Here is a 26,543-nt window from a genome sequence, read left to right on the forward strand (position 1 = left end):
GCTAGACTGAGTTTGCGGGGATCAATGGCGAGTCTGCCAGCACAGCTCCTGCTCTTCCCAAGCCCGCTTGTTGCTTGTCTGTCTGTCTGACTGACTGTCTGTCCGTCTGTCGGTCTGCCTGCCTCAGTCCTGTAATTCCTCCCCAGGACCCCTTAGGCACCCCGTTCTCTGTGAGGTAAGGAAGGATCTGGAGTTCTCAGAGTCACCCACCCAGGCCCCGACCTGTGTCTCTCTCCACTTCCCTCCCTCTCCCCAAAGAACCAGGCCACACACGGGGTTTCAAGTGTCTGTCTCTTCCTTTCACTCTCTCAAAAGAAAAAATAAATAAATTGCAGAAGGCGGCAGCATTTCCTGTCCTCCCCTGGCTCCCGGACACCCAACCCCTGACCCCTTGCCCCCCACCCCCCTCCCAGATTCCCCACTCCCTCGACCCATCCCTCCCCTTTTCCCAAAAAAATAAAATGAAATGAAATAAAATAAAATAAAATCCCAGGGGAAAAAAAAAAGCCACAGTTAGACCTTCCACTCATGCAAACCGGCAAAGAAAAAAGGTGGGAGGTGTGTGAAAGACGGGGGACCCTCAGGAGATCCCTGCTTCTCCCCCCAAAATCCACCTTTGAGAAGAAAAAAATGGAGAAAATAAATGAGAACTCAAATGGTGTGGGGAGTTATGATGGGGCAGGGGAGACCCCAGCCCCTGCCTCAGGAGAGCGCGGAAGCCTGTGGCCCTGCATCCCTACAGCGGGTACTCCTTGAGAGGGGCCCTGACTTCTGGAATGTGTGTGGGAGAAAATGTGGAGGGCAGAGGCCCCCAGTGGGTCTGTGTGTGCATGGGGGCGGGCAGGGGTAGGGGTCCTAAGGAGCGAGGGCTCGGAACCAGGAGCCCAGCTCCCCCCCCCAGACCCCAGGTTCCTGGGGTCTAGGGGCCCTGATCTGGGGTGCAGGGATACATGCAGAGAGGAGTGTCCCCCCTCCAATGGGCTCGATCCAGTCAGAAAGGAAATAAATAAGAAGGGTGGGAAGGACGCTGGGGTACGAAGGGCTTGGGCTATTCAGTCCAGACCAAGGGCCCAGGTGGTGGAGGCAGGGTGAGTCCAGGCCAAGCCAGGGCAGGAATCAGAGTCTCTCTCGGGCTGGGACCCAGATGTAGGGGCCTGAGAGGTCTTCGATGACACGTTTCACTTTGTGGTAGATCTCTTCAAAGCTGTCGCCCTCTACGATGGCTGCAAGTCGGATGGAGCAGCGAGTGAGGCCAAGGTCCCAGAGACAGAGACGTGTGACCCAGGAGCCCAAGCAAGGAGCACCTCTGGCTCCTTCAGCCAGGAGCCATGGGTCCCTGAGCCCACTGACAGGTCACCTCCTCCCACACCGAGCACACCCAGGCGGGCACCTCCTTCAGCTCTCAGTACGCCCTGTACCGGGGCTCGTGGCACCGGCTGGCCTTACCTGAGAAGCACTCTGTGAACTCCTGCTCCAGCTTCGTGGCTCTGTCGAAGGCTTTCCGGGCTTGCTCCTCTGTGATCCGCTTATTGATCTCTCTGTCAAGAGGGAGAGAGACACAGACATGAGGGGTAGGCCCCTCTCTGCCTTTCTACCCCCTTCCTGACAGGCTAAGTCACAGCTTCTCTCATAGTTGGAGCACAGAGCAAACAATACACTTTCTGATACCCTCTGGGGCTACAGAGGAGCTCACGGCAACCCACTCCAGCCAGGGCCTCTGGAACTCAGCCCTCCAGCCTTTAGTCCCATAGCAGAAATCCAGACGGACTCCCAACTGCCTCTGGGGTTCCGGTTTGCCCCAGCCTGTGTATGCCTGAGGGGGCCACTGAGTGTAGGCCTTCCTAACCCAAGGCAGGAGAAGGGGGCAGGCAGGCCATTGTTTCAAGCCCTGCCTCAACTCTTAAATGCAGCTCTTTGAACACTGTGGGAGTTCTGAGAGGACAGATCAAGGTGGGGGACCTTGAGAGCCCAGGGTCACAGGTGGAGGGAGCAGAGGCGGAGCCCCCAGCACCATACTCACAGCACATTCTCCAGGGAGCGGGGACGGATGAAGATGGCGATGGGGTGCAGGTGGGCCGCCTGCAGCCGCCGCACGGCATTGGCCGAGACATCGAGGATGCAGTGCTTCCCCTGGGGGCAGGCAGGGTAGGCGGAGGGGGACCAGCAGGTGCAGGAAGGACAGGCAGAGGCGCCAGGAAGAGACGGAGAACATAGAAAGGTGGGGGCGGGAGGTTGGCCAAAGGGGAAGTGACAGGTGCCAGAGGACATGGAGGCAAGAGAAGAGAAAGAGAAATGGACAGGGTGACCAATAGAGAGGAGGGGGGACAGGCAGGCGGAAGGAAAACCGGTGTAGGAGTCGGGGGTGGGGGGGGAGAACCCAAAAAATGAAACAGAGCAAAGGTGAGGGGGGCAGTGGAGGGGAAGGCAGAGGGCAGAGCAGGCAGGAGGGAGAGACAGTGAAGGAGAGGAGAATTAGGATAGAGGGAGGAGGGGAGGACGGACAGAGGACAGACAGATGGAAGGAATGGGAGAGACAGATGGGAGGGAGGGGAGGCAGATGGAGAAAAGAGCCACAGAGGGCGGACAGGCAGTGTGGGGAGCGTTAGGGGAGAGGGGATAAAGGAGGGATGGGAGAAAGGGTAGTGGAGACCCGCCCCCCATTAATAAAGAAGGGAAGGAGCAGAGGGGAGTCGGGAAGAAAGAACGGAACAAGTTGGGGAAAGCAAAGGCACCAAAGGCAAAGGCCCGGGAAGAGAGGAGAATTGGGGCAAGGAGGGAGAAGCAGAAGAGACAGGGACAGATGGCGGTGGGGAGCGTGGGGTCAGGATGCAAGGGGAACGGGCCACAGAAGAGCAGGCGGTCAAAGTTGCCCAAGAGGAGAAGGAGGTGGAGGAGCGGAGTGCAGACCCAGCAGGGAAAGAGACAGAGAGAAAGAGAGTTAGAGAGAGCTGGAGGAGCCATGGGGTGGGCAGTGGCAGGAGGAAGAGGACGCCCACAGCGCTTACCTGCTCGGCTACCTCTCGCACGGACTGGACGCTGGTCCCGTAGAGGTGGCTGTTGTACTGGCCAGCCTCAATGAACTTGTGCGCCTGAATGTCCTTCTCCATTTTCTCCCGGGAGGAGACAAAGTGGTAATCCCGGCCGTCTATCTCATATTCCCGCTTAGGACGTGTCGTATCTGCCAAGAAGTCATCCCGCCCAACAAAGATCTAACCACCACCCCTTAATGCCAGCCTGTATCAGCCAGCCCCCCCAGAGTACCCAGGGAGACTGAGATGAAGGTGGGATGGAACTGCCACACTGGGTTCTGCCAAGCTCTGGTCCAGCCTTGTCTGCTGCAGACATAAAGAGGCAAAACCCCGCCTCTAAAGTGATCTGTGTCCCTCTTTACTCCAGTGTCATGACTCTGACAAAGCGAGACTCCTTGGGTCCCCCAATTCCAACTCTACAAAGATCCAAGGTCACCATACTCACGAGGGACACAGGATCCAAACTTGTCGGGGAACTCGGAGAGCAGGTCATCATTGGCACGGTCTTTGGTGGGCCCGAGGATAATGATGGGGCGAGCATAGTGCACTGGGGAGAAAGGGTTCGGCTCAGGCAGCCGGCAAAGCAGGCGGGCAGGCGGGCGGGTGAGCTGAGGCTGGCGCCAGGCCTTACCTTCCATCTGCGTCACCGTCTCGTAGCTCAGAACCGAGTCTTCTCGACCTGGGAGGAGACAGCGCATGTGCAAAGGGCTCTGCAAGGCCAGTGACCTGGAGGCCACCTCGCCCCTCGCCTGCTTTCCCCAAGAGTGTCAAGGGGAACTCCACATTCGGCCCATCCCACAGCTTTCCAATTAACTCTACCTACCCTGTGATCCAGAGCTGGAGCCCCAGTCCTAGGGAAAAAAAAGCAATCCTTGAGGTAGGCTTGGGGTTCAGCTCAGGCTGCCGCCCCACCACTTCACCAAGTTCGCCATTGGCCTTCCACCTACCTTGGCCTTCAACCTTGACCACTCTCGTCGCTCGACCCTATGGGATACATGGAGGAAGAGCAGGAAATAGTAGGGAAATGCTCAGTGACGTCCCCACCCTTTGGTCCAGGTGGGAATCCCGTCTTCCAGCAGCACCTGGGTCCTACGTCCCTCATGGAGAAGTTCTCTTCCAGAGGTTGATGGGAGCCGTGGTCCCCAGCAGGCTAGCAGATTCCCAAGAGGCCCCTACTGAATGCCTACCCTGGGGGACCGGGTGGACTTGGATGTCTCTACCAGGACAGCATCAGGGCCCTCAGAGCCTCACCGCCGTTTGCTGGGAATGAAGCCGATGTCATCGGTCTCGCTGTCAGAGTGGACCCGCCGTGCCTGCCACCACTCCTCGTCGCTAGCGTCAATGACATGAAGCACATCCCCAAAGCGGAAGCTCAGGGCCTGGCTCAAGAAACCGCAGTCCTTGGTCTTGTCGTAGTCAAACAGGGCCCTGTAGCACAAGTGACTGTGGGTCAGGGCCTGGCTGAGGACCCTGGAGTAGGATGTACCAGGCACCCCAAGAGTCAGCCAGATTCTTAACAAGGGGTCTGCAGCAAAGCATGAACAGCCAGTGGCACACACTTAGAAATCCCCAACCTGCCTAAGGATAAAAAGCTCTAGGAAGTTTCTGAAAGAGCGAAGGTGAAGAGGAAAGCAGTAGGGCTGAGGAGAGAAGCCCCTGGGGTCACGCAGTAGCATCCAGCAATGAGAACTGAATGACCCCAGGCACCTACACGCCTCCAACAGGGAGGGAGCGCTTAGGCGTATGCCCCTAAGAAGTACCTCAAGCATCCAGGAAAATCACAGCAAGCTGAATCTAGGACCTGTTGGCTGTGACATGCCGGTGGACAGCCCAACAGAGACGGCCTAAAGGCACCAGCCAGAATTGTTGGAACCTCCAAGAAGGCATGCCACCAGGCCACACAGCTCTAAGGGACACCTGTACAGCAGAGGGCAGATAAGGACCAGCCACATGGACAAAGAAAGCAGACGAAGGAGAGGGACCAGACCTCGATGCTTATGAGGAGACAGGAAGGGGACTCATGAGAAAGGAGGCCCCGAGAAGGGAGCAAATGCTACTGTGCAGTCAGGAGGTGAGGTGAGGTGGATTCTCAACCGGGGTTTCAGTGCCTTGCCTAACATGTACGAAGCCCTGCATTCAATCCCTAGCACAGGGGCAAGAATGGAAGGAAGGACGAGAAGTAAGAAAGACAGGAGGTGGGCACAGAGAGCTGCCGTCCTTCCACAGAGACTTCCCACAAGGATGCCAAGCTGGAGGAAGACTCAAAATATCCCAAAGCTGGGCATGGTGACAAGTGCCTGCAGTCTACGGCAGGGAGATTATTAAAGCACAAGGGTTCAAACTCAGCCTAGGCAACGAGGGGGGGAGGGAAAGAAAGAAGGAAGGAGGGAGGGAGCTAGAGACGCCTGTCACACACTGGCCTTAGGTCAGACCATGAGAGCCATTGGGAAAGTGCTTGTGTGCCGGGGGTGGGAGGGTTGGGGGGTGTAGAAGGCAATTCAGACACTTGGGGCAGGCGCTATGTTTCAACCAGATGATATACTCCAGAAGACCAGTGTGTGCAGCCAAGTCCATGAACCCTGGGCTAAAGGTCATGTCTGGGTGGGAGAGCAGAAGGGCAAGATTTAGGGAAGGAAGAGCCGGATGTGGTGGCGCGTGCCTGTAATCCCAGCACTTGGGAGGCAGAGGCAGGCGGATTTCTGAGTTCGAGGCCAGCCTGGTCTACAGAGTGAGTTCCAGGACAGCCAGGGCTATACAGAGAAACCCTGTCTCGAAGAAAGAAAAAAAAAGATTTAGGGAAGGAGCTATGTGGGGGATGGGTACAAGTTCATGGAGGCCTCAAGAGCCACGCCCAGGAAGCGTCCTACCTGATATAGAAGCCCCTCTTGGGGTTGCTCCGCAGGGATGCCGTCCCTGAGCCCAGGCTACTGTTCATAAGCTGTTCCCGAAGATCGTGGATCTTGGCCTCGAATCGACTATACTCTGAGGAAGGACAAGAAGGTTCTGGAACTCTGTCCCATCCAAATGCTACTACCCGACATCCCTTGCCCGACCCCTACTGAGACCACCCATCAGCTAAAGAGGCAATGCTGAGGACCACCTTAGCCAACAAGACAGGGAAGCTTCGGCATGGTACCTTCTGGTTTATACTGAGCGATGATCGTGACCGTCTGACCTGCATTCTTCAGGGCAATGGCAGCCTGTTCGTGACTGGCATTGCGGAGGTCAACACCATTGACCTAGAAAGGGGAGAATCACCAGATGCTATCACCCGGGATGGGGAGACAATAATTCTTGGGACTGATTGGATTAGAGAGTGGTCCAGCTGGACCAGGCTTGAGCCCAACCAGCCCCTCCTCAAGAGCATAGGACTCTCTTTGGTGGGCAGTGCAGACCCTTGCACAGGCCTCTCACCGACAGGATCTGGTCCCCTTTCCGGAGCTCCCCACTGAGGTCGGCTGGACCTCCAGCAAGGATGAAGGAGATGAAGATGCCTTCGCCATCCTCGCCGCCCACAATGTTGAAGCCCAGGCCTGTGGAGCCCCGATGGATCACGATCCGCCTTGGTTCTCGGGGAATGTCTTCATCCCCTAGCAGGTCCTTGGCCACGGGGGAGTAGCGCCGAGGGGAAGTGGGGGTCATGGCTGTGGGGTAGTCGGTGCCCAAGTAGCTGCTATGACTGATCTCATTGTCCAGGTGCTGAGAATATGCTGAGGGGAGACAGAGGATGAGATGGAAATGCTTTGACTGTGGTTCCCTCCCATCCACCCTCTCCAGAGGGAGCCCAGGGCCAAGCTCAGCTGGAGTTATTCTGCCAAAAAGGTATGTGGGTGACCTGCAGCAGCAGGGGTCAGAAGATTACAGATGACAGACATCAAAGGGCAAGAATCTGAAGGTCATGTGTCTTTAGTATGCCAGGAATGGGGACAACAGGGGAATATTAGCATCATACTTTTCAGACTGCCTTTTGGTTAAAGTGTCTCTTTCTGCCTAGTCATTTGTGGTTTTTGTTGGTTGGGTGGTTGGGTTTTTTTTTTTAATTGGGTCATTTGTCTAAAGTATTTTCCCACATTCTATGAGGGACAGTAGAGTAGTCCATTTGTCTCCCTGTGGTCTTGCTCAGCCTGTGCCCCTGTCTCAGCTCCTTTTTGTTTTCCCAGGTTTGTCCTAGAGGCTTAGCAGGCTCAAATTCAATGTGAAAATGTTAACCCAGGGTAGAGTCCTGTGCCTCCCACGGATGGAGTGAAGTCTGCTGGGTGTGGATCTAAACACACTTTAGATCCACTGGAGCAGTGGAAGAAAGCAGTGAGTCCCAGGTCAGCCTGGACTAGAGTAAGACCCTGTCTCAAAAGAGCTGGGGAAGAGGGGGCTTGACGGCCTGGCAGGTTCTGGGGTCGTCAGTCTGATCTGCCCATCACAATGTGCTCTCTCAGCCTTCTATCGTAGTCCTTACAGACATTCGGGGTGGTGTCTAAGGCTCACGTCTACAGAGACTGCAAGGTCCTTAATAAGAGTTATACAAAGGCCTCTCCAACCTGCTGAGTGTCGTGTTTGAGCCTACTATTCCCACTGCGGCAAACTGGAGGCCAGCGCAGGTTACATGGTGACTTTGAAGCTAGCTTGGGCTACATAATGAGTCTTATCTCAAGACGAAAACGATAAGAAAACATACAGACTCACGCATGTACAAAAACTGTTGCCCGGCAACCTTGAGCTTACTCTGGTAAACTTACACAGGAGAGAGGGGGTGGATAATTGATTTTCCCCCTTATTTACATTTCCAGGAAGAAATTGTATGCTTCTGGGTGACCTAGCATCCTCCAAAGGTAACAAGGGAAAATTATTTTGTCATGAAGATGGGACCCCTCCCAGACTTTGCTCAACCTGTGCATTCACTGCATGACAGATCCCCAGCCCGAATCAATTTGATCATGTTTGGTTTGGGATTTACTTTCAAGTCTCTCACTATGTTCCTTATGCCCTGACTGAGCTCAGTCCATCCTCCTACTTCATACTTTTTGTTGTTGTTTTTTTTTTGCTTTTGTTTTTTCAAGACAGGGTTTCTCTGTATAGCCCTAGCTGTCCTGGAACTCAGTCTGTAGACCAAGCTGGCCTCGAACTCAGAAATCCACCTTCCTCCATCTCCTCCACCACTGCCTGGCTACTTCACACTTTTAAGTATCTAGGTCTACAAACATCCACCACCATGCCTAATTTCCAACTTTTTTTAAGGTATTATGACCTCATGTGTTTGCATATAAAATAAATTATGTAAGGCGAGAAAAATCCTGTTCAACATGACTCCTGTGGCTGCTGTGACTCTGGTAATCCTGGGTGCCTCCCATGGGACCCTCTAGTATGACAATATTAAGACTATCTTATACATTTATGTCTTTATTTTTTCTGGGTTGGTTGTTTGGTGGTGGTGTGGTGGTGTATGTAAGTCTCTGTGTGTGTGTATGTGTGTGTGTGTGTGTGTGTGTGTGTGTGTGTGTGCATACACAAGAATAGAGACCAAAGGTCGACTTCAAGGGTCTTCCCAAAATCATTCTCCACCTTAATTTTTATTTGTTTGTTTATTCATTTGTTTGTTTATATACAGATTTCACTACCTAGCTCTGACTGTCCTGGAACTCACTATGTAGACAAGGCTATCCTTGAATGGACAGAGAACCACTGACACCTGCCTCCCCAGTGTGTCACAATGCCTAGCTCCACCTCGCTTTTTAAGACATGGTCGCTAGCTGGATTTAGAACTCACAGAGTGGGCTAGGCTAACTAGTCAGTGATCTCCAGGAATCCGTCTGTCTCTGCCCACCCCCCAGAGTCAGGGTAATTGATGTGCACCATAGCACCCAGCTTTTTGTGTGAGTGTTAGGGACCCAGACTCTGGTCTTCATGCTGTGTAGCAAGCACTTTACCAACTAAGTCACCTCCCCAGCCCTATTTAAAAAAAAAGAAGACGAACAGGGCTTTGAGCCTGGAGAGATGGCTCAGCAGTTAAGAACACTGCCTTTCCAGAGGTCCTGAGTTCAAATCCCAGCAACCACATGGTGGCTCACAACCAGCAGTAATGGGATTTGATACCCTCTTCTGATGTGTCTGAAGAGAGCAACAATGTACTCACATAAATAAATAAATAAATAAATAAATATTTTTTAAAAAGAAGTACAGGGCTCCATATAGCCTAGGTTAGCCTCAAACTCACTGTGTAGTCATGAATTTATAATCCTTCACCTCCTCCTCATCATCATCATCATTACTAGAAGCATGTACCACAACACCCAGTTTTACCCAGCACTGGGGATAAAACCCAAGACTTCATATATACTGGGAAAGCATTCTACCCACTAAACACATCCCCAGCCATTTTTTGAGGGAGGTTCTAGGTAGCCCAGGCTTCCCTTCAAACTTGATCTCCCTACATCAGCCTCCTAAACCCTATGGTTACAAGTATCCTCTGCCCCTCCTGTCTCTTGTCTTATGCTTCTTGCCCAAGACTGAAAACCATCCCTTTTCCCAAGGAAACCAAGTTAATTTTGGTAAGTTCAGAAATAGTAGCAGAGGCTGAATGGTGGTGGTACACACATTTAGCCCCAGCACTCAGGAGGCAGAGGCAGAAAGATCTCTGAGTTCAAGGCCAGCCTGGTCTCCAGAGCAACCAGGGCTATACAGAGAAACCCTGTCTTAAAAACAAACAATAACCCAAAACAACAACAACAAAATAGTACCAGAAAACTGGATATGATCATACACACCCATAATCCCAGCCCCAGGAGGCTGAGGCAGGAGGACTACCACCAGCTCAAGGGCAGTCTTGGCTACAGAGTGAGACTCTGTCTCAAAAAGAAAAAGTAAAAAAAGAAAAAAAAGAAAAAAAGAAAAAGAAAAAGTACCATTAAATTTGAATATGATATAAGCATATTTCATATTTGATAAAAAGGAAATAATATCTCATTCTTTCCCAAAAGAATGTCTTAGCTACTCTCCCACACATTTTTCCAATTGAACTTTAAGATGCAACATAAATTCTGAAATTCTGATTAGTATTCCATAAGATGTATAATGTGAGGAAGGTTGAGATCTTTTATATATTAAGATTTTTCTATACAGGCTCAGTGGATAAAGATCCCTGCCAACTAAGCCTGACAACTTGAGTTCAATCCCAAGCACCCACATGTTGGAAGGAGAAAGCGGACCCCCACAAATGGTCCTCCTATCTCTATACACTATGACATGTGAACCTGTGAGCATACACACATGTGAACACACACACACACACATACACACACAAATTAAATAAATGTAAAAAAGCAGCTTTAAAATTTTTCTACCTAGAAACATTGTTTTATATCCTTCAGTAAAACTTCATCACCTTTGCTGGATGGTGGTGTACACACCTTTAATCCCAGCACTTGGGAGGCAAAAGCAGGCAGATCTCTTAAATGTAAGGCCAGCCTGGTCTACAGAGTGAGTTCCAGGACAGCCAGGGCTATACAGAGAAACCCTGTCTCAAAAAACCAAAAAAAAAAAAAAAAGGAAGAAGAAAACAAAACAAGACAAATCACGACGGGGTGGGTGAGACAGCTGAACAGGTTAAGGTTCTTGCTACCAAGTTTGATGATCTAGGTTTGAACCCCAGAACCCACATGGTAGAATAAGGGAACTGACCTTCACCAGTTGTCTTTGACCTACATGCACCATGGCATGTCTATACCCACACAGATGCAAACAAATAAATAAGCCCCCCCTTTTTTTCTAATTTTAAAAAAAGAATTGGTATAATGGGGCCAGGCATGATGGTAAACATCTTTAATCCCAACACTTGGGAAACTGAGTTCAAAGACAGCCTGGTCTACATAGTAAGTTCAGGAGAGCCAGGTCTACACAGAGAAACCCTGGGTTGAAACAACAACAAAAAGATACCTATAAATAAAAAAATTCTAAAACCAAGTGTGGTGACACACACCTGCAATGCTGGCACTCAGGAGGCTAACACAGTGAGCTAGCACAAGTTCAAAGCCAGCCTGGCCTACATAGGCGATAGCTGGGGCTACACAGAAAAGCCCTGTACAAAAAAAAAAAAAAAGAGGGCCGGAGGAAATGGAGCCCTCTGAGGAATTCTTCCTCACTTTCCTTAATAAATCCATGTTCGCTCTACTAAGGGGAAGGCTGGGGAGAAGTCACCCGGGGCTGTCTGGCGAGCACCTGCTGAGCATGCACAAGGCCCTGGGTTCCATCCCTGTCACCATTGCAAGAAAAAAGTAAGTAATTTGTTTGTTTGTCTGTTTCTGTTTTTCACGACAGGGTTTCTCTATACGTCCCTGGCTGTCCTGGAACTCACTCTGGAGACCAGGCTGGCCTTGAACTCACAGGGATCTGCTGGCCTCTGCCTCCCAAGTGCTGGGATTCAAGGTGTGCACCACCACCGCCTGGCTAAGTAATTTTTTCTAACTATTGGAAATTCCAGGAATGATTTTCAGCTGGTAAGAGACAGCAGCACCAACACGGAGAAGGTGCTGGAAGGCAGTGAGGGGTAACCTTAGGAAGAGGCCTCCTTGCCTGACTCCTGGAGTAACAGATACATTGCTGGGACTTACTCATGGGAAGAATCTGTTGCTGGTGGCTAGTGTCACAAAACCTCTGCTCCTGGGTTTACTGAAGGTTTTCATTTGAAAACAGATGTTGAGTATCAATTGCCTTTCACATCTACACTTGATCTTCTTTCTTGTTTTGACAGGTTCTCCTCTCACTGTGTAGGCCAGGCTAGCCTCCCACCTCTGGCTCCAGAATGCTGGGATTATAGATGTGAGCCATCACAACCACCCTTCTCACTTCTTTATATGTTGACTCAGGCTAAGAGGTTCTCAAATATTATGCCACCTTCAGTCTTTCTCAAGCAATCCTTATTCTGTGACAGTGTTTTGCTGTTACTGAGCTGCCGTGTGTGGGTATCTACTGGGGTGTTCTAAACGTAAGCCTGCCTATGCCAGGACAGCTGGTCTCCATGATCCTTCTTATAAGCATGTAAACTGTTCAAATGTGAACCCTTTGTCCTTTCCTCTTTTTTCCCCATTTTCTCATAGTCTCAAGTAGCCCAGGCTGGCCTCAAACTTGCTCTGTAGCCCAGGATAGTCCTGAACTCCCAATCTTCCTGCCTCTACCTTCCAAGTGCTGGACAAGTGCATCACATCCAGTTTTTTCCCACAATTGTCAGGACTGAGGAGGAAAGATATAGAGACAAGGTTTCCCTATGTAGCCCTGGCTGTCCTGGAACTTATTCTGTAGATAAGGCTAGCCTCAAACTTAAGAGATCTGCCTGTCTCTGCCTCCCAAGTGCTGGGGTTAAAGGCATGAGCCACCGTGCCCAGCTCTATCACTACACTTTTAAAGAATGTGTGAATTATCTGTTACTTGAGGATTTATGGGCCTGTGAACCGTGGACAGGAGAACAGTAACGCCCGTCTCCAGTGCTTCTCCATGACTGATTTTCCACCTTCTCCCCAACCAGCACAACGGTCAGAGGCCGTGGTCATTTCACAGAAATGGGCCACGGGGGCTGTCCTGGGACTGCATGTCTTAGGAATTACTAGGGTGGGTCAGGAGGAGCTTTGAGGTTTGGAGGGCTCTCACAGGTTGTGATGTCGGGGGGAGCATAGCTGTCACTCAGGTAGGCATTGCTGGGCTTGGCCACCTTTAGGTACACAACGTCGTATGTGTTCTTCAGGGCTGCCACGGCGTCCTCGTGCATGACGTCCTCCAGCCCCACACTGTTGACCTGGGGTCAAGGGAAGCAGAGCTCAGACCACGGCAGACAGACGCAGTCATGCAGTGAGGACCCCAGGCCTGCAAGAGGGACCTGAGTCTGGGCCACAAACATGACTGAGGTCCTCACCGCCAGGATCTTGTCTCCAATCTGCAATCTGCCATCCTTGTGGGCAGCACCTCCTTCGATGATCTTTGTTACATAGATGCTATTATCTCCAGGGATGTGCTGGTTCCCAACGCCCCCTGCGATGCTGAAGCCAAGTCCTAGATGGGAGGAAGAGGAGAATGGCTACCCCGGGCCTGGAGGGGGGGCAATCCCTGGAGGAGGGAGAAGCAGCAGGGTGACTGGGAGCTAAGTGGGTTACTAGTAGTACCTTTAGGCCCTTTGATAAGCTTGATCTCCATGACCTTTTCGGCTGGGGGTTTCCGGCGCATGACGTACAGGCGAACGATGGAGCCGGCCTCTTTGAGGGCCTCCACCGCAGCTGAGTGGGTCACCTCCCGAACGTCCACTTCATTTACAAACAGGATGCTGTCGTTGACCCTGGGAACAGCAACGTGGGCCTGAGCCAGGAGCTTCCTACTGCCCAGCCCTCCGTTTCCAGGGTACTAGCTTTCTCAACCCCGTCTTCTTTCCCCACCTAAGGCGGCCATCCTGGGCTGCAGCCCCACCAGGAATGATCTTGGTGATAAAAATGGATGGGTCGTCACCGATGTGTGGGTTGTCGGTGCCACCTGCGATGCTGAAGCCAAGACCTGAGTTACCCTGGGAAAGAAGAGGGTGAGAGGGTCAGCTCCCCTTCCCGCCCAATTCTATCAAGGGAAACTGGAACGGGACACGATGGAAAAGGTGAGGCTAGAACACACAGGGACATAGTTAAGAGTCTGGACACCTAGGAAACAAACATAGGCACAAAAAGAGAAACACCGGCCTGGGCCAAGGGACTTGGGGGAGGGGAGAGGCTGGCACTCACCCTTTCCAATGTGATCTCCTCATACTCCATCTCCCCCTCTGTTCCGTTCACCTGCAACTCCAGCATGGGGCAGAAACATAAAAACAGTAAGACAAACATTCTGGCGGGAGAACATGGCTCTCCTTCCCTGCCCATAGTCACTCCTCTGCCTCTCAGACCCTACTGCTATGGCCCCAGTCCCAAAATCTAAACAACTCACATATCCTGGGGCTTCTAGGGTGTCCGTGTTGACAATCACAGGGGGAGAATTGGCCTGGGAGAGGAGACAGAAGACAAAAGGCTGCCTTAGCCTGGACTCCAGAGGGAGTCCGTAACCAAAGGGGAGTCCTCCCAGTCTGGATCCCCTTTTAGCTGCGTAGTCAAACCTGATCTGCCATCTGCAGAGCAACTCAAGGACCCAACCTCAGTCTACACTACATACACATGCACACTCGAGTACACACACACACACACAGACACACACACCTTAGCCCACCCCAGGCCCCTGTATGTTTAAGGAGGTGTATGAGAAGAGGGAAGAGAGAGACAGCCAGACGGAGAGGGGAACAGCAGATGGTAAAGAGTGGGAAAGGGGGGGAATGCTGGGGGGGGATGCTTCTCACCGGATGTAACACTACAGGGTGTTACATGCATTCCCTGCTACGCATTACACCCCAGGGTTCAGGCCCGCTAGTCCTGCTCTCCCCTTTACGGCCCTTTTCCTGTCTCTATACCTTCACAATCATCCAAATATCTCGATAACCCTTCCCCAAATTTGTCCCTCACCTTGGCGTGCATTTGCTCTAAATCTTGCGCCATGAGAATCCGGGGTTTCCCCAGCTTCTGGTCCCTCCCTCTCTCTCACCCACCCGCCATCCAATCCACCCCTTCCTCCAGGGACCAGGTTGCCTAGCAACAGTATCTAAGACCAGCCAAGACCTGGGGAGACCCACCTCCAGGAGGCCTGGTAGTCAGGACAACGGGTGGGGGCGTGGCCTAGGGTACGACAGACTCCCTAGAGCAAAGGACTCGTCAGGCTCTAGACCCGCCTACCGCTAGCTAGCCCAAGAGGCCAGGATTCTATTCGTGGGCGTGGGCGCAGTGCATCCTGAATAACCTGCCTTCCTCTCTGCTTAGAGCTCCTCACCCTATGTCGTGCCAAGGCCAGCAGGAAGGAGGAATTGTAAAAAGCATCCAGAACCTAGCCTGATCCACTGCCTCCCCTCCTCCCTGCCCCCACTCCATTGAGGAAAGGGTTAAAGCGAGGCGTGCCCTGGTCCCTGACGTCAGTGGCCTCAACGCAGTCGGGTCTCTAGCTAAACTCCAGGGCGGGGCCAGCTTTAGAATTGTCCTAGGGGCTTCCCCAATTGCCAGGGCAACCGAAGCCACGTCTCTATGGCAATGAGGTGAGGCTGCCAAGAGACTCCTTCCGGGGGTCCCCAATCTATTTCCTCCTTCGACAAATATTTGAAAGCGACCAAGCAGGAGGATTCCCAGTCCCCTTCATAACTCCCTCTCCTCTAAAGGCCTCTCTTCTCTCTTACTGCTATTTCTCAAGCCCAGAAATTCCCAGCCATTTCAGGCCCCATAATAGATTCCACAGCCATGAATCAACTGTCATTTTCTCCTCCAAGCAAGCGCTGTTGTCTAGCCAACAGTCACTGGCTGCTGAAGTCATCCACAATTTCATCCTCTGTGGCACACAGCCTCAGACCCTCCTTACACTACAACCTCTCTCCACAGCCAACCAACCCTTCCCTAACTATTCTTCGCCTCTCCTCTCACTCCACACCCTCCCTAGATCCTGTCTCCAGCCTTCAGTTTTCCAAAAATCTCCCAACCCCCGTCGCCATTCTCCGCCCCTTCCCTGATTCCACACCAGCCTTCCCCTCTGTCCCTAGCATCTCCTATCGTCACCTGCCACCTCACTAAAGAGAGAGCCTCATTCTTCCCCTCTACCTCATCCTCGGCCCCGTAAGGGTCTACCCCCAGTCACAGTCCTCCACCTCCAACCCACTCCCCCGTTTCCGGTGGATACTGGGGCATCCCCTGCCCCTTAGCTGAAGCCCTGACCTGAGGCTCCTCTGGCCCTCTGACAGCCACTCACTCCCTGAGCTCTGGGACCACACCCCCCAGCTCTGCAGTTCCACTGCCCCTCAACCTCGTTCCCCTCCCCACCCAAGACATAATGGCCCCATCTTGCAAAAGACACCTGGAATCTTCCTTAACTTCCTGAGGCGGGGGTGGGGGTGGGGTGCCACAAAATATTCTCTACGGCTCCCACTCCCTGCACTTCATTTTCCTTGGTCTCAAGGAGCTTAGCGAGCAGCCATGGGGGGACCCACGATTCCACAGCCTCGCCCCTCCGTGCTGCGGGACCCTGCCCTTCCAGCCTTCTTCCTACTCCCCCCTTAGCCACTGCCCTGCCTCATCCCCTCATCCCTTGGCTCACAAGCACCACCACCCCATCTTCTTAGTGAAATGCCAGCAACTGCAGCACCCCTTTCTATAGCACCCCGAGCTCTGGCCCGTCAGTGTCCTCCTCAGTCTCACAGCTTGTGTCTCTGAAAGAAGAGACTGAGAGAAAGTGGGCTAGGAAATAAAAGGCCTCTCCAGATTAGAGGGGGAAAAAACCCATATTGTAAGCACAAAGGAGGAGGGGAAGGGGAACAAACAGGTGGGCATATATAAATAATAACAGTGATGGGATGCGGGAAGACCGTGTGGATGGACATGAGACTCGCAGGGAGCAAAAAAGACGGAGATGATCCAGGAAAACTGGGAAAGAAATATGGAGCTGGAGGACAGACAGAGAGGACGACTGCTCAAACCGGGAGAGGATTGATCAGGCCACAGAGGCCTGAGCTGGGGATCAGCGAGAGGGGGAAGGAGATGCATGCGTGGGAGGAAGAGAGAGACAGCATCAAGAACCAGCCAGCCAGCCAGCAAGGGGGGGGGGGGGCACGGGAGGAGAGCAAAGACTGGGGCACAGGAAGAGGCAGAAAGGACCAAGACTTGAAGTCTCAGTCCAGCCAGATGGAAAGAGCTGGAGAGTCGGGAACAGGCAGCGCCAGGCCCAGAGGCGGAGGTTGGGGGAGGAGGTGGGGAAAGGGACAGGAGCAGACTAGGGCACCAGGAGCTTGGAACAGAGCTCTGGACACAGAACACTGAAGCGGGGGCTGGGAGTGCGGAGGAATGACAGCGCCCTGGCCCTGGGGGCGCTTCTTGGGGGATCCATCCATCCTTCCTCTCAATACACCAAACGTACGCAGACATTCTGGCTTCAGGTTCCGAGCCCACTCCCACTTGCCTGGCCTATTTCTCTTCTGTGAGACCAAAAGGTTTCCAGCATCTATCCCCACCCCCAATCCAGAAGCACACCCCCCCACCCCAGCCCCAGGAGACCAAGACCCAGATACCAGGCCACCCCAATCTTTTCCCCCCATAGCTCTTGCCCTACCGGCCCTTGGGGGATTGCTGCAGCTCCGAGGCTCCGAGGGCCGCACTGGGGAGGGGGCCGCCAGGGTCTCCTACCTTGAGGGGGGAGAGGTGGGCGTGGCCCACGACCCCATGGACGGCCTCGAGGTGGGACAAGTTCCTCTCCGCCACGTGCACCAGCTCGGGGGCGTTTACCTGGTTGGGGAGGTGGGCCGGGCTGTGTTCCAGAGGGGGCGTGTCTTCATCTTGGTAGCGGTATTTCTGGGGATGGGGACCGAGGCAGCGTCACTGGGCCAGCCCAGAGCCTCTAGCTCCAGGCGCCCGCCCGGACCGCCTCCTTTTCCCAGAGCAGTGCAGTGCGGAAGGCCCTGGGGCCTGACCAACTCCTCCCCCTCCCTCTCCTCCAGCCCATTGGCTCCCCTCTCCACCCTCCCGACAGCCCCCTCTCCAGCCAAGGCCTCAGCACCTCTCAGCTCTACCCAAGTCCAGGCTCCATCCTCCAGCTTCCAACTCATATCCTACGGCTCAGGCAGTCTACCTCACACCCCCATCGGTGTCTTCATACCTTTCCCAAGCAAGCTTTGATCTTCCACTCCGTCCTTTTTAAGAGTTCTAGCAGCTGACTCTGGTACCCTCATGTATCCCCAAGTTCTCTGTTCCATCATCATCCCCCAGTCCCACACTCCACCCTACCCTTAGCGCCCCAGCCTCCCCATGGCAGCCTCTCCCGGATAAGTAACTGGCTCTCCGGCACCTTGCATGCCTGAAACAGGAACCGAAGTCAGGTACCTCGGCTAGGAGAGCACTTGCCACCAGCAGCCCTGAAGGAGGACAAGGCCGAACCTACGCCACTCTTCCTTCACTGGCCTCACTCACTCCCAGTTACTCAGCAAAGGGGCCCAGAAGCCAGCCGGCTAATCCGGATAGACTAGACAGGGATGGAACGGGGGAGGAATCGGGCCACGGAGACAGGAAGCTCAGGTGGGAAGCCAGCCCGGTGCAGAAATGAGGATCAGGCCCCCTGATAGAGGAAGACAACACAATGCTCTAACGGAATTTCTGGTCTCCCCCTGACTTTTGGAGGTAAAGGGCTCAACATGACTCCCAATTAGCCAGCCACCAGAACACGAGCCTCCTACACCAGCTTAACAGTAGCATCAGTAAATAAGATTAACTGGGGGTCAGAGAGAGGCGGCAGCGAAGCGGGGTCAGTCAGCTTGGCTCCTTCCACGGCTGTGCCCTTCCAGGCCCCTCCCCTTCAGAGTTGACCCGGACAGAAGCTGAACTGTCAAAACTACAAACTCAAGAGAAGAAGGGAGAGCACCTCAGATGCAAGTCTCCCAGGCCATTAGTGCACAAGGGCAGAGTTTCCCTCCCAAGGCCTCTGAGAAAGTACGAGTTGCCAGCATTTGGAGGGCGACATTGCAAAACTAAGAAGAAGGAAACGTATCAAGGGCCATCGACGTCTGATGCAAAGTATGATTCTGAAAATTCTGAGGAGGAGGAATCAGGCTGACTGTAGATTAAGGATATAGTAAGAGAATTAGGGGAGGCCTGTGGTCCTGTCAACAAATGACTCTCAGACCCAGAGGCACCGAGAATTAAGCAGCACCCTGAGCTGACAGTGCACACCTTTAATCCCAGTGCTTGGGAGGCAGAGGCAAGCAGATCTCTGAGAATCCCAGGCCAGCCTGGTCTTATAGAAAGGCCCAGACCATGTAGGGTTACACAGTGAGATGCTGTCTCAATAAATAAACAAAATAAACAGACAAAACACTCTACGTGTTTGAAGAGCCTTAAAGAAGGAAAATGGGGCTCACGGAGTGTGGATCACGGATTTAGAGAATGCTACACTCTAAGTGTCGGTAGCTTGGGGAGAGGAGAATACCGGAAGGAGAAGAAAACCTGGCATGGGAGAATATGCATAAATCTCTCTGTGCTCTGGAAGCAGCCAGAGGGCCAAGAAGTTCAAGGTCACCCACGGGTACACAGTGAGTTCGGGACCAGCCAGAACCCTGTTTTAACCCTCTCCTGCCCCCCAAAAGAGAGAGAGGAAGGAAAGTAAGGAGAGAACAGGCAGAATAGCCCTTCCTTCTGGATGGCTGGGCTGTTGTGGATTAGCAGTTCTGATTGAGCGGGTCCGTTCTGACCACCGCACAGGCTGAGGGATGACACCCAAGACAAGAAACGCCAGTAGGAGTGGCCCTGAATTCCCTGCGAGATGAATTAAGCAGGAACAAAACTTGCAGCTCCCAAGTTCTGGAGACTGGGGAGAAGCTGAGTCCAGCGTCCCTTCATGATCACCCCACTGAACAGGAAACTTGTAAGTCTGAGGGAAGGCCAGGCGCACCAAAGAAAATGGAGACGCGAAGGAAGACAAGCATTTATTCTAGACAAGAACCAAAGGAGATCTTTTATCATGGTGATCCCCACATCTCCCCGGTCCATCCTTATGGTGGGGAGGGGCTTACGTCTGACACTAAAGAAAAGGCTTTGGAGACTAGGGGATGACTTGTGGGAACTGAGGACCACAGAAGGAAGCAGCAGAGCTCTCCAAATGTAGCTGGAAGAGTTAAGGCCTGCCTGTGCTCAGTCCTCAGGGAGTTTACAGCCCTCGGGACTCAGGGTGGGAGAACAAGTCTGATACTGCAAACATGGGACTGGGGAGGTCGACCCCTCTCAGTCCTGGATCACAAAGCAGCTGAAACCAAACAGGAAGAGGGCACATCTATAACCCACTGGAATGCAGGGCCGGGACTCTATGCTACTGGGGCAAGTCTGCACCCCCAATATATTAGGACTTGAAACAAGGACAAGACCTGAGGGTGGGACACGGATGATGGCCCTGTTGTTCCTTCCACCTACCTTCAAAGCCCCAGCTGCACAGAATGACCTGGAACCGGGGCTTGCACCCCAAAAATAGAGGGGTGCAGGTTAAAGTGGATAACAAGAGGTACAACCCACTGCGCCTGTTTTCAAGAAGTTGCGACCCAGAGACCCCACGCCAAGCAGAGGAAAGAGCAGCAGCACTTGAAGCTCTTGAGATTGGGGGTTGGGGGGCGGTCTGGGATGAGGGAAGCGGGCCGGATCCCGTACCGCAGCACGTACCACGCAGAGACACATGGAGGCGAATCTGTTCCGAGCCGACATGAAGAAGGGGAGGGGGAACTCAGGGGAGGGTATGGGTGGGATAGCAAGGGTGCTGGGTTGGGGAGGGGGAGGGGCCGAGGGGGCGGGGGCTGCGGCGCCGCGGCGACAGGAGGCTGCGGCCAGGGGAAGGGGGGGGCGGCGCCTGCGCAGTACGGAAGAGCGTCATGAAGGGAGAGAAGGGTGAGGGGAGACCCTCTTGGCTACCAACTTCTTTCGATTCCAGCTATTTCCCTACTGTCTTCAACTTCCCACGGTATACTCCTGTTTCGACCCCTCTACAGATACTGACACTTGTAAAATTAGCACCTTATCTCTGGTTCTTAGGGACCCCTTATTTCACCTAATTCTCCACCATCCCCAAAACACTGGCCTTCTATTACAAAATCCCACTGGGTATCTCTTCAGTACTGTACTCCTAGACTACGGGGTAGGCATTAGCATTTTTCTGTATCACTTCTGAGAATCACTAAGGATCTCACAAGCCCCCACCCTAAGCCTTACCGTAAACATCCCATAAGGTTCCAAAGCTTCTCGGGCAGAGTCCCTGCAGCCCGTCCATATACCCCATCCTATAACTAGCCAATGCTTCTTCAAGTTTAAAGAACCACAGATTTCGGTGTATCCTCAAATCGATATGCCATTTAAATCATTCCTTTAGAAGTTTCATCTGTTCCCCACCCCCACCCGAGTCCACCACTAATGACCTTAACATTAATGTATTACTCTTGGCTAACACAAATATCCAAATAAAACCTCTTTAAATTTGTTTGGAGTTTCCTCATGCAAATCACTAAACTGAATGATATGCTGGACTTTCTAAGATACCAACCCCAAAACCTCACCAGAACCCAATTTTGAGTATTATTTAATCTGCCTTAAAGCAAACCTTCCAGCCAGGCAGTGGTGATGCACACCTTTAATTCCAGTACTTGGGAGGTAGGGCCAGGTGGATTTCTGAGTTTGAGGCCAGCCTGGTCTACAGAGTGAGTTCCAGGACAGCCAGGGTTACACAGAGAAACCCTGTCTTGAAAAAAAACAAAACAAACAGGGGGGAAAAAAAATAAAGCAAACCTTTCAAATTCCATTGTAGTTTCTTCAAATTATTCCCAAATTCTTGCCCTATATTAAGAATTATTTTATCTTTTACTTAAACTTTTATCACCTTTATTGGTGCATGTGTGAGCACACAATTGTGTGTGCTGTGGTAGGCATGGGGAGGTCAGAGAACAATTTTAGGGAGTTGGTGCTCCCCTTCTATCACATGAGTACAAGGATCCAACTGAAGTTGTCAGGCTTGACAGTAAATGCCTTTACCCCATCTTGGCAGCTCCAGTCTCTGTCTCCTTCTCTAACCTCTGTCTCTCTGTCTCTCTGTCTCTTTCTGTCTCTATCTATCTATCTATCTATCTATCTATCTATCTATCATCTATCTATCTATCATCTATCTATCTATCTATCTATCTAAGGGAAGTTGGAGTCTCAATGTAACACAGACTGGCCCCAAACTCTTTATGAGCTGAGGGTGACTTGAGAATTCCTGCCTCTACCCCACCTCCCCCTCCCAAGTTCTGGGATTACCGGCATGAATTTACTATTCTTTTCTTTATCCCTCAAATTAGTAAATTACCTATTTTCTGGCTGCTCCCCCTACCCCATTTTAACAACCTTTCTCTTCTGAGCTACATTTTTGTTGGAAGATTTGCTTCCAATATATCTTCTGAACACCCAAGGGGGTAAACTAAAGCTTCAGGCTAGGCACGGGGTTGCATGTCTTTCAGCACCAGGGAGGCAGAGGCAGGCTGGCCTCTGTGAGCTTCAGGCAAGCCTGGTCTAGAGTGTGTCCCTGTCTCAAAATAATAATTTCACCAGTGATCTGGACTGCAATTCACAGTGACCCACAAATCTTTCAGAATACCCTAAATTGCCCCCATATCACTTCAGTTTTCTATCCTTTCCCAAACTCCTAAACTTGCAAACCTCTCTCCCAGAGATCCTCCCAACGAATATTCGTTCACCCCCCTCGTGAAGGTTCTCCCCAAATCAGCTGTCTACAGAATATAAAATTTCCACCAGGGCAAAAGGCATTAAAGCCTCTATAGAATCTCAACCCTGCACTTATAGGCCTCCCTGTACTTATCGGCCTCTGTTAAGTAAATCCCCAAGATAAACCCCCCTCAATGTCCTAGTTTCCTACCTAAATAAAATGCATGGATCCTCAGAACCAATACAGAACGGGCTTAAACTCAAATTTTCTTTTTCGTCTAGAAAATACACAGGCCCTGCTTCTCTACCAGTAGGCACTAAGGACTATCAAGACCCACTTTCATCCCCCATTTCCTTTTTCCCTCCATTTTCCGTTTCCCCGTTGCGTGGCAACGCAGCAATCAAGGACTTTGCCGTCGCCTAGCAACTGTCTCCCTGGAACATAGAGCTGAGGTAGGAGGGTAACTCTGATGAAATCTGAACAGGCCTCCATCTTAGGAAAATTGAGACGTCATATCTCCAACCCACGGATTCTCCTTTCCAAAGACCCCCCCGCATCCCGCAGTTACTGAGACCAGGGCCACACGAACCGGGTCTCCTTTCCATACAGAAACCACACCCCGCCCCTCCCGGGTCAGCCCCGCCTTCGTTTTGGTCTGGCAACCTAGCCCCTCCCGTTTCTGAGGGTTGTTGCCCGCCTCCTCCGATAGAGTAAGCCGACTCCGCCCACTTGCTCATGAAACCACGCCTCCCTCCGCTTCCCGCCCATTCGCTCCCCCGGCCTCGCCCACACTATCCTTCCGCCACGCCCCGGCCGACCAATGAATGAAGCCATTGGATACATTTCCCCGCCCCCCCAGCATCTTAGTTTTGCCCAATAAGGACCACCCAGAGGGCTTAACCACTTCGCCTCCAGGGCCCTGGCCAAATGCCCCCTATTTTTTTTTCCCTACTTTCCCCCCCCCCCAGCCTCCATTTGTTCTGCTCCGCCCTCCGCCACCCTCGCCCTGCCCTCAAGTCCGCAACGCAACTTCAGTCGTCGCTGGTTACCATGGCAACTGCGGCAGCAGCGCGGGGAGAAGGGGGAGGGACGGGGGCGGAGTGGGAGAAAGCTGCTCAGAGATAGAGATACTGGCAGAGATCTAGGTACCGAATAAGACTCAGTGATAGCTGTAAAGCAGAGTTTCCACGGCGCACAGAGCTAAGCACATATTAAGTATTCAAAAATGTTCCTTAAATTACTGCAGCAATTTATAAATATAGGCAACGAAAGATCGGAGGGCTATCAAACAGACCAGGAGAGCTCAGTGACTACAAAGGCTGAGCACTCCTAATCCCACTCCCCAGCATTTTCGGAGGGCAGAAGCCATGTCCCCCCTGCTGGTTTCTCCTGGGCCACCCTCCACTGGCCTGGATAGAGAGGAACCACAACTCCCAACAGTCCTATGGACAACCACTCTCTACCATTGAAGGATCTTGTACCTCAAGGCCTTATGGGAGTTGGAGTCCCTCCATCCTGAGGCTGACAAGTTTTCTGACCAATGAATGTGGCAAACCTGGGTCTCCACACCTCAGTAAGCCCTGAATGCATGATCCTCTCTACAAGCCTCCTACCTTCAGGGTTGCTCAGTCATGTGCTCCATCGAACACACAGGAATTTGGAGCAGAGAAATGAATAAATGCATCCACCCAGAATAGTTACCATGGCCGCCAAGCCCCTCACCCTTGCTGGATTTCATGTATTCATGCGTTAGAAGGAGAACCCACACATTCCAATGGGCTTTCTATATACATCTGTACAAAGGTGATGGATGACAGCTAGGTTGCCGAGGCCAGGGATTAGGCCTCAGGACAGGAGACACAAAGAGCACAGGTAGACACTGACTGAGAGAGGGCCAGAAGAACTGAGGCACAAAAACCTACTGAAAACTACAGGGGATGAGAGAACCAGCAACCTGGAAGAAAGCCCCAAACCCACAGACCAGGATAAAAACAAGCAGCCCTGTAGATGAGGGTGAGGGATACAGACCTAAAGTCTTCAGTCCCCAATCTCTAATCATGTCCACACGTGCACAATGCATGTGTATACACATGTGTGAGTTTGTGGCAAGGAACATGTGTGTCCTCAGCTTCCTCCCATAAGAAGCTGCAGTTCCCACTAAATATAACCCCCTCCCCAGCCTGTGACTCACCCGGACCCCGCCTCCCCCGGCCCCCACTTCCTGTCCCACCCCCCAACCCCCAGCTGCCTGCCACCCGCCCAAGCCTCCCTCCACACACCAGGCATCCAGCTTGCCAGTCCCAGAGTCTGGGAGCGAACGACCTAAGCCTCTTGGGCTTCCATCCCAGATCTCCCACTCTTCGCAGGCTCTGACCACCCTTGGTACCAGGGACACCCTTGTACCCTTGTGTGGATGCCAGCTCCGCCAGTCCTACCCTCTTCCTATACCTTTTTACCCCAGTGGCCTCTGGACCTCACAAGTCTTCAGAGACCCTGAGATCCAGGTGTCCTCCCAAGAGTCAGGGTAACATCCCACACACACACCCGGCATGTTCTCTTGACCAGGGCTAGATAAAATGTGGGAGATAGGAGCACTGGGCACCTGCCTGGGCTACCCCCAAATTTTTACCACCCACATGGTCCCCCTCCTCAACTACCTTCCTTCTGTCTTCCTACCCCCAAACCTCTCCTCCTTCTTAGGAGATGACAACCTCCGCTGTCAGACCTTCCAGCTCCCATGAGAGCACCCCCAAATCCTAATCCCACCTGGTCCATTCTCTCAGGTAAGGCGGCATCAGGCCTCAGCCCGCTGACAACTCCCAGCTCACTCTATTCCACATAATTAAACCCTAAATGAACAATTCCCTCAAATCAGGAGTGTCCCAAACATGTCTAGCATAAGATGTTCTATTACCTGAAGGCCCAGCCTTACCTGTTAGCTGATACCACCAGACAAGCCAGACACTCACGACCAGTAACCTTTACTCTCATGCCAAGAGGCTCCCCTCAAATTGGTCAGCATCTCAAAATGAGCTTTTTTGCCCAGGAAAGAAGACAACCCTCCCCCCAACACACTTACATAGCCCACCTTCCCACATATATGAGCAGGACTCCCATGTGAGGCAGGCAGGCTTCTCCTTAAATAAATTGCCCTCGCAACATTGCTGGTGAACACCAAAGCCCACCAAGCCACCCCAAACACCAAATTCTCCATTTATTTACAGGTACAAAATGATCAGTTCAGGAAGCACCTGTGGCCAAATCCATCGTTTTCTCAGATGTGAACCCCAAAACTAAATTGTGACCCCTCTAATACATATTACTTCAGATGCTCTCACTCCAATGCCCACAGCCCTAGATAAGGCCTACCTGACCCTTCTCCACAAATTCATTACCTACTCCCCCTCCCCACTGCTCTCCCTATCATGCTTACCTTGGTTGTCACTATACAGAGACAGTCCATGTTGGGGGGCCTGGCCGCGGCGGCGAGTAGGGGGCTCTGACTTCATTGGAGTTTTGTTCCTCCCCTTGGTGGGTTCTCACCCCTCCCCCCTCCGCACCCCACTTTTGCAGGGGGGGCCAGGATGGGGGGAGGGGTGAGAGGGGAAGGAGAAGGTTGGAGAAGAGAAGGGTAGGGGAGCGTGGATGGGAGGGGGGACCCTAAAAGGGGCTCCCCAGTGGAGGGGAGGGGGCTTGAGGAGCACACCCCGATTCTCAGGAAGGGCAGGGGCACGGGGGGCTGGCAGCCCCGGAGTTCTGGGGCTGGGGCATGAGCTGGGGTGGGGGAGGGGAACTGGATTTCGGGAAGCCCCGGGGTATGCGGGGGTCTTGCCAAACGGCCAGGGGCTAGGGGCCGTGGCGGGGGAGTGGGGTGGGGGGGGTTGGAGATGGCAGCGGCCGATGTAGCCGCGGAGCCGAGGAGGGAAGGGGAGAGAGGAGGAGAGAGGAAGCAGGGGGAGGGAGGGAGGGAGCTAGGAGCCAGAATGGGGGGGTGCCTTGGCAGTGTTAACTCCTTCACTGCTAGCAGGAACCCGGATAATGGGAAAGGATCTAGAAGCACAAGCAGAGAGGCCCTACGGCAAACATGGAGACCTGGCTAACCTCGGTGATGACAGCAAAGACTAGGAGGATGGATTTCATTCCTCAGAGGGAGAAAGCCCACAGCTGGGATGGGAGCATCCCTGGTTGGTTGAGTGCAGGAGGGAAGCCACAGCATGGGGT

General features: G+C 52.7%; 1 protein-coding gene across 9 annotated transcripts; it reads right to left on the reverse strand.

Moving 5' to 3' along the window:
• Window positions 1-443: 443 nt before the first annotated feature.
• Window positions 444-26,243, reverse strand: Dlg4 (discs large MAGUK scaffold protein 4). Of its 9 annotated transcripts, none has more exons than XM_052194025.1 (20): window positions 25,756-26,243; window positions 17,384-17,449; window positions 13,971-14,024; window positions 13,772-13,822; window positions 13,439-13,563; window positions 13,172-13,341; window positions 12,925-13,061; window positions 12,663-12,807; window positions 6,444-6,739; window positions 6,166-6,268; window positions 5,897-6,011; window positions 4,281-4,457; window positions 3,977-4,013; window positions 3,853-3,880; window positions 3,661-3,708; window positions 3,475-3,576; window positions 3,006-3,178; window positions 2,021-2,130; window positions 1,447-1,538; window positions 444-1,223 (listed from the first exon to the last, which is right to left on the reverse strand). In XM_052194025.1, the coding sequence occupies exons 1-20, from the start codon at window positions 25,783-25,785 to the stop codon at window positions 1,117-1,119; spliced, it is 2,166 nt and encodes a 721-aa protein (XP_052049985.1). In that variant the 5' UTR covers window positions 25,786-26,243; the 3' UTR covers window positions 444-1,116. The 9 variants fall into 9 exon arrangements, 8 of the variants coding, with proteins under 8 accessions (XP_052049985.1, XP_052049984.1, XP_052049981.1 ...); XM_052194024.1 differs by having other exon boundaries at window positions 13,772-13,830; window positions 13,970-14,024; XM_052194021.1 differs by having other exon boundaries at window positions 17,285-17,449.
• Window positions 26,244-26,543: the final 300 nt, after the last annotated feature.

This window comes from Apodemus sylvaticus, chromosome 10 (assembly GCF_947179515.1).
Source record: "Apodemus sylvaticus chromosome 10, mApoSyl1.1, whole genome shotgun sequence".
Taxonomy (NCBI): Eukaryota; Metazoa; Chordata; class Mammalia; order Rodentia; family Muridae; genus Apodemus; species Apodemus sylvaticus.

What these genes read in the sequence shown, in the direction of transcription:
- Dlg4 (XM_052194018.1), bottom strand. Translation starts at nt 20,338, where the DNA reads ATGTCGGCTCGGAACAGATTCGCCTCCATGTGTCTCTGCGTG. An exon ending in CCTCCATGTGTCTCTGCGTG is followed by an intron (nt 17,450 to 20,296) that starts GTACGTGCTGCG and finishes CCCCATCCCCAG; the next exon opens with AAATACCGCTACCAAGATGA. An exon ending in GCTTATCAAAGGGCCTAAAG is followed by an intron (nt 13,062 to 13,171) that starts GTACTACTAGTA and finishes CCTCCCATCTAG; the next exon opens with GACTTGGCTTCAGCATCGCA.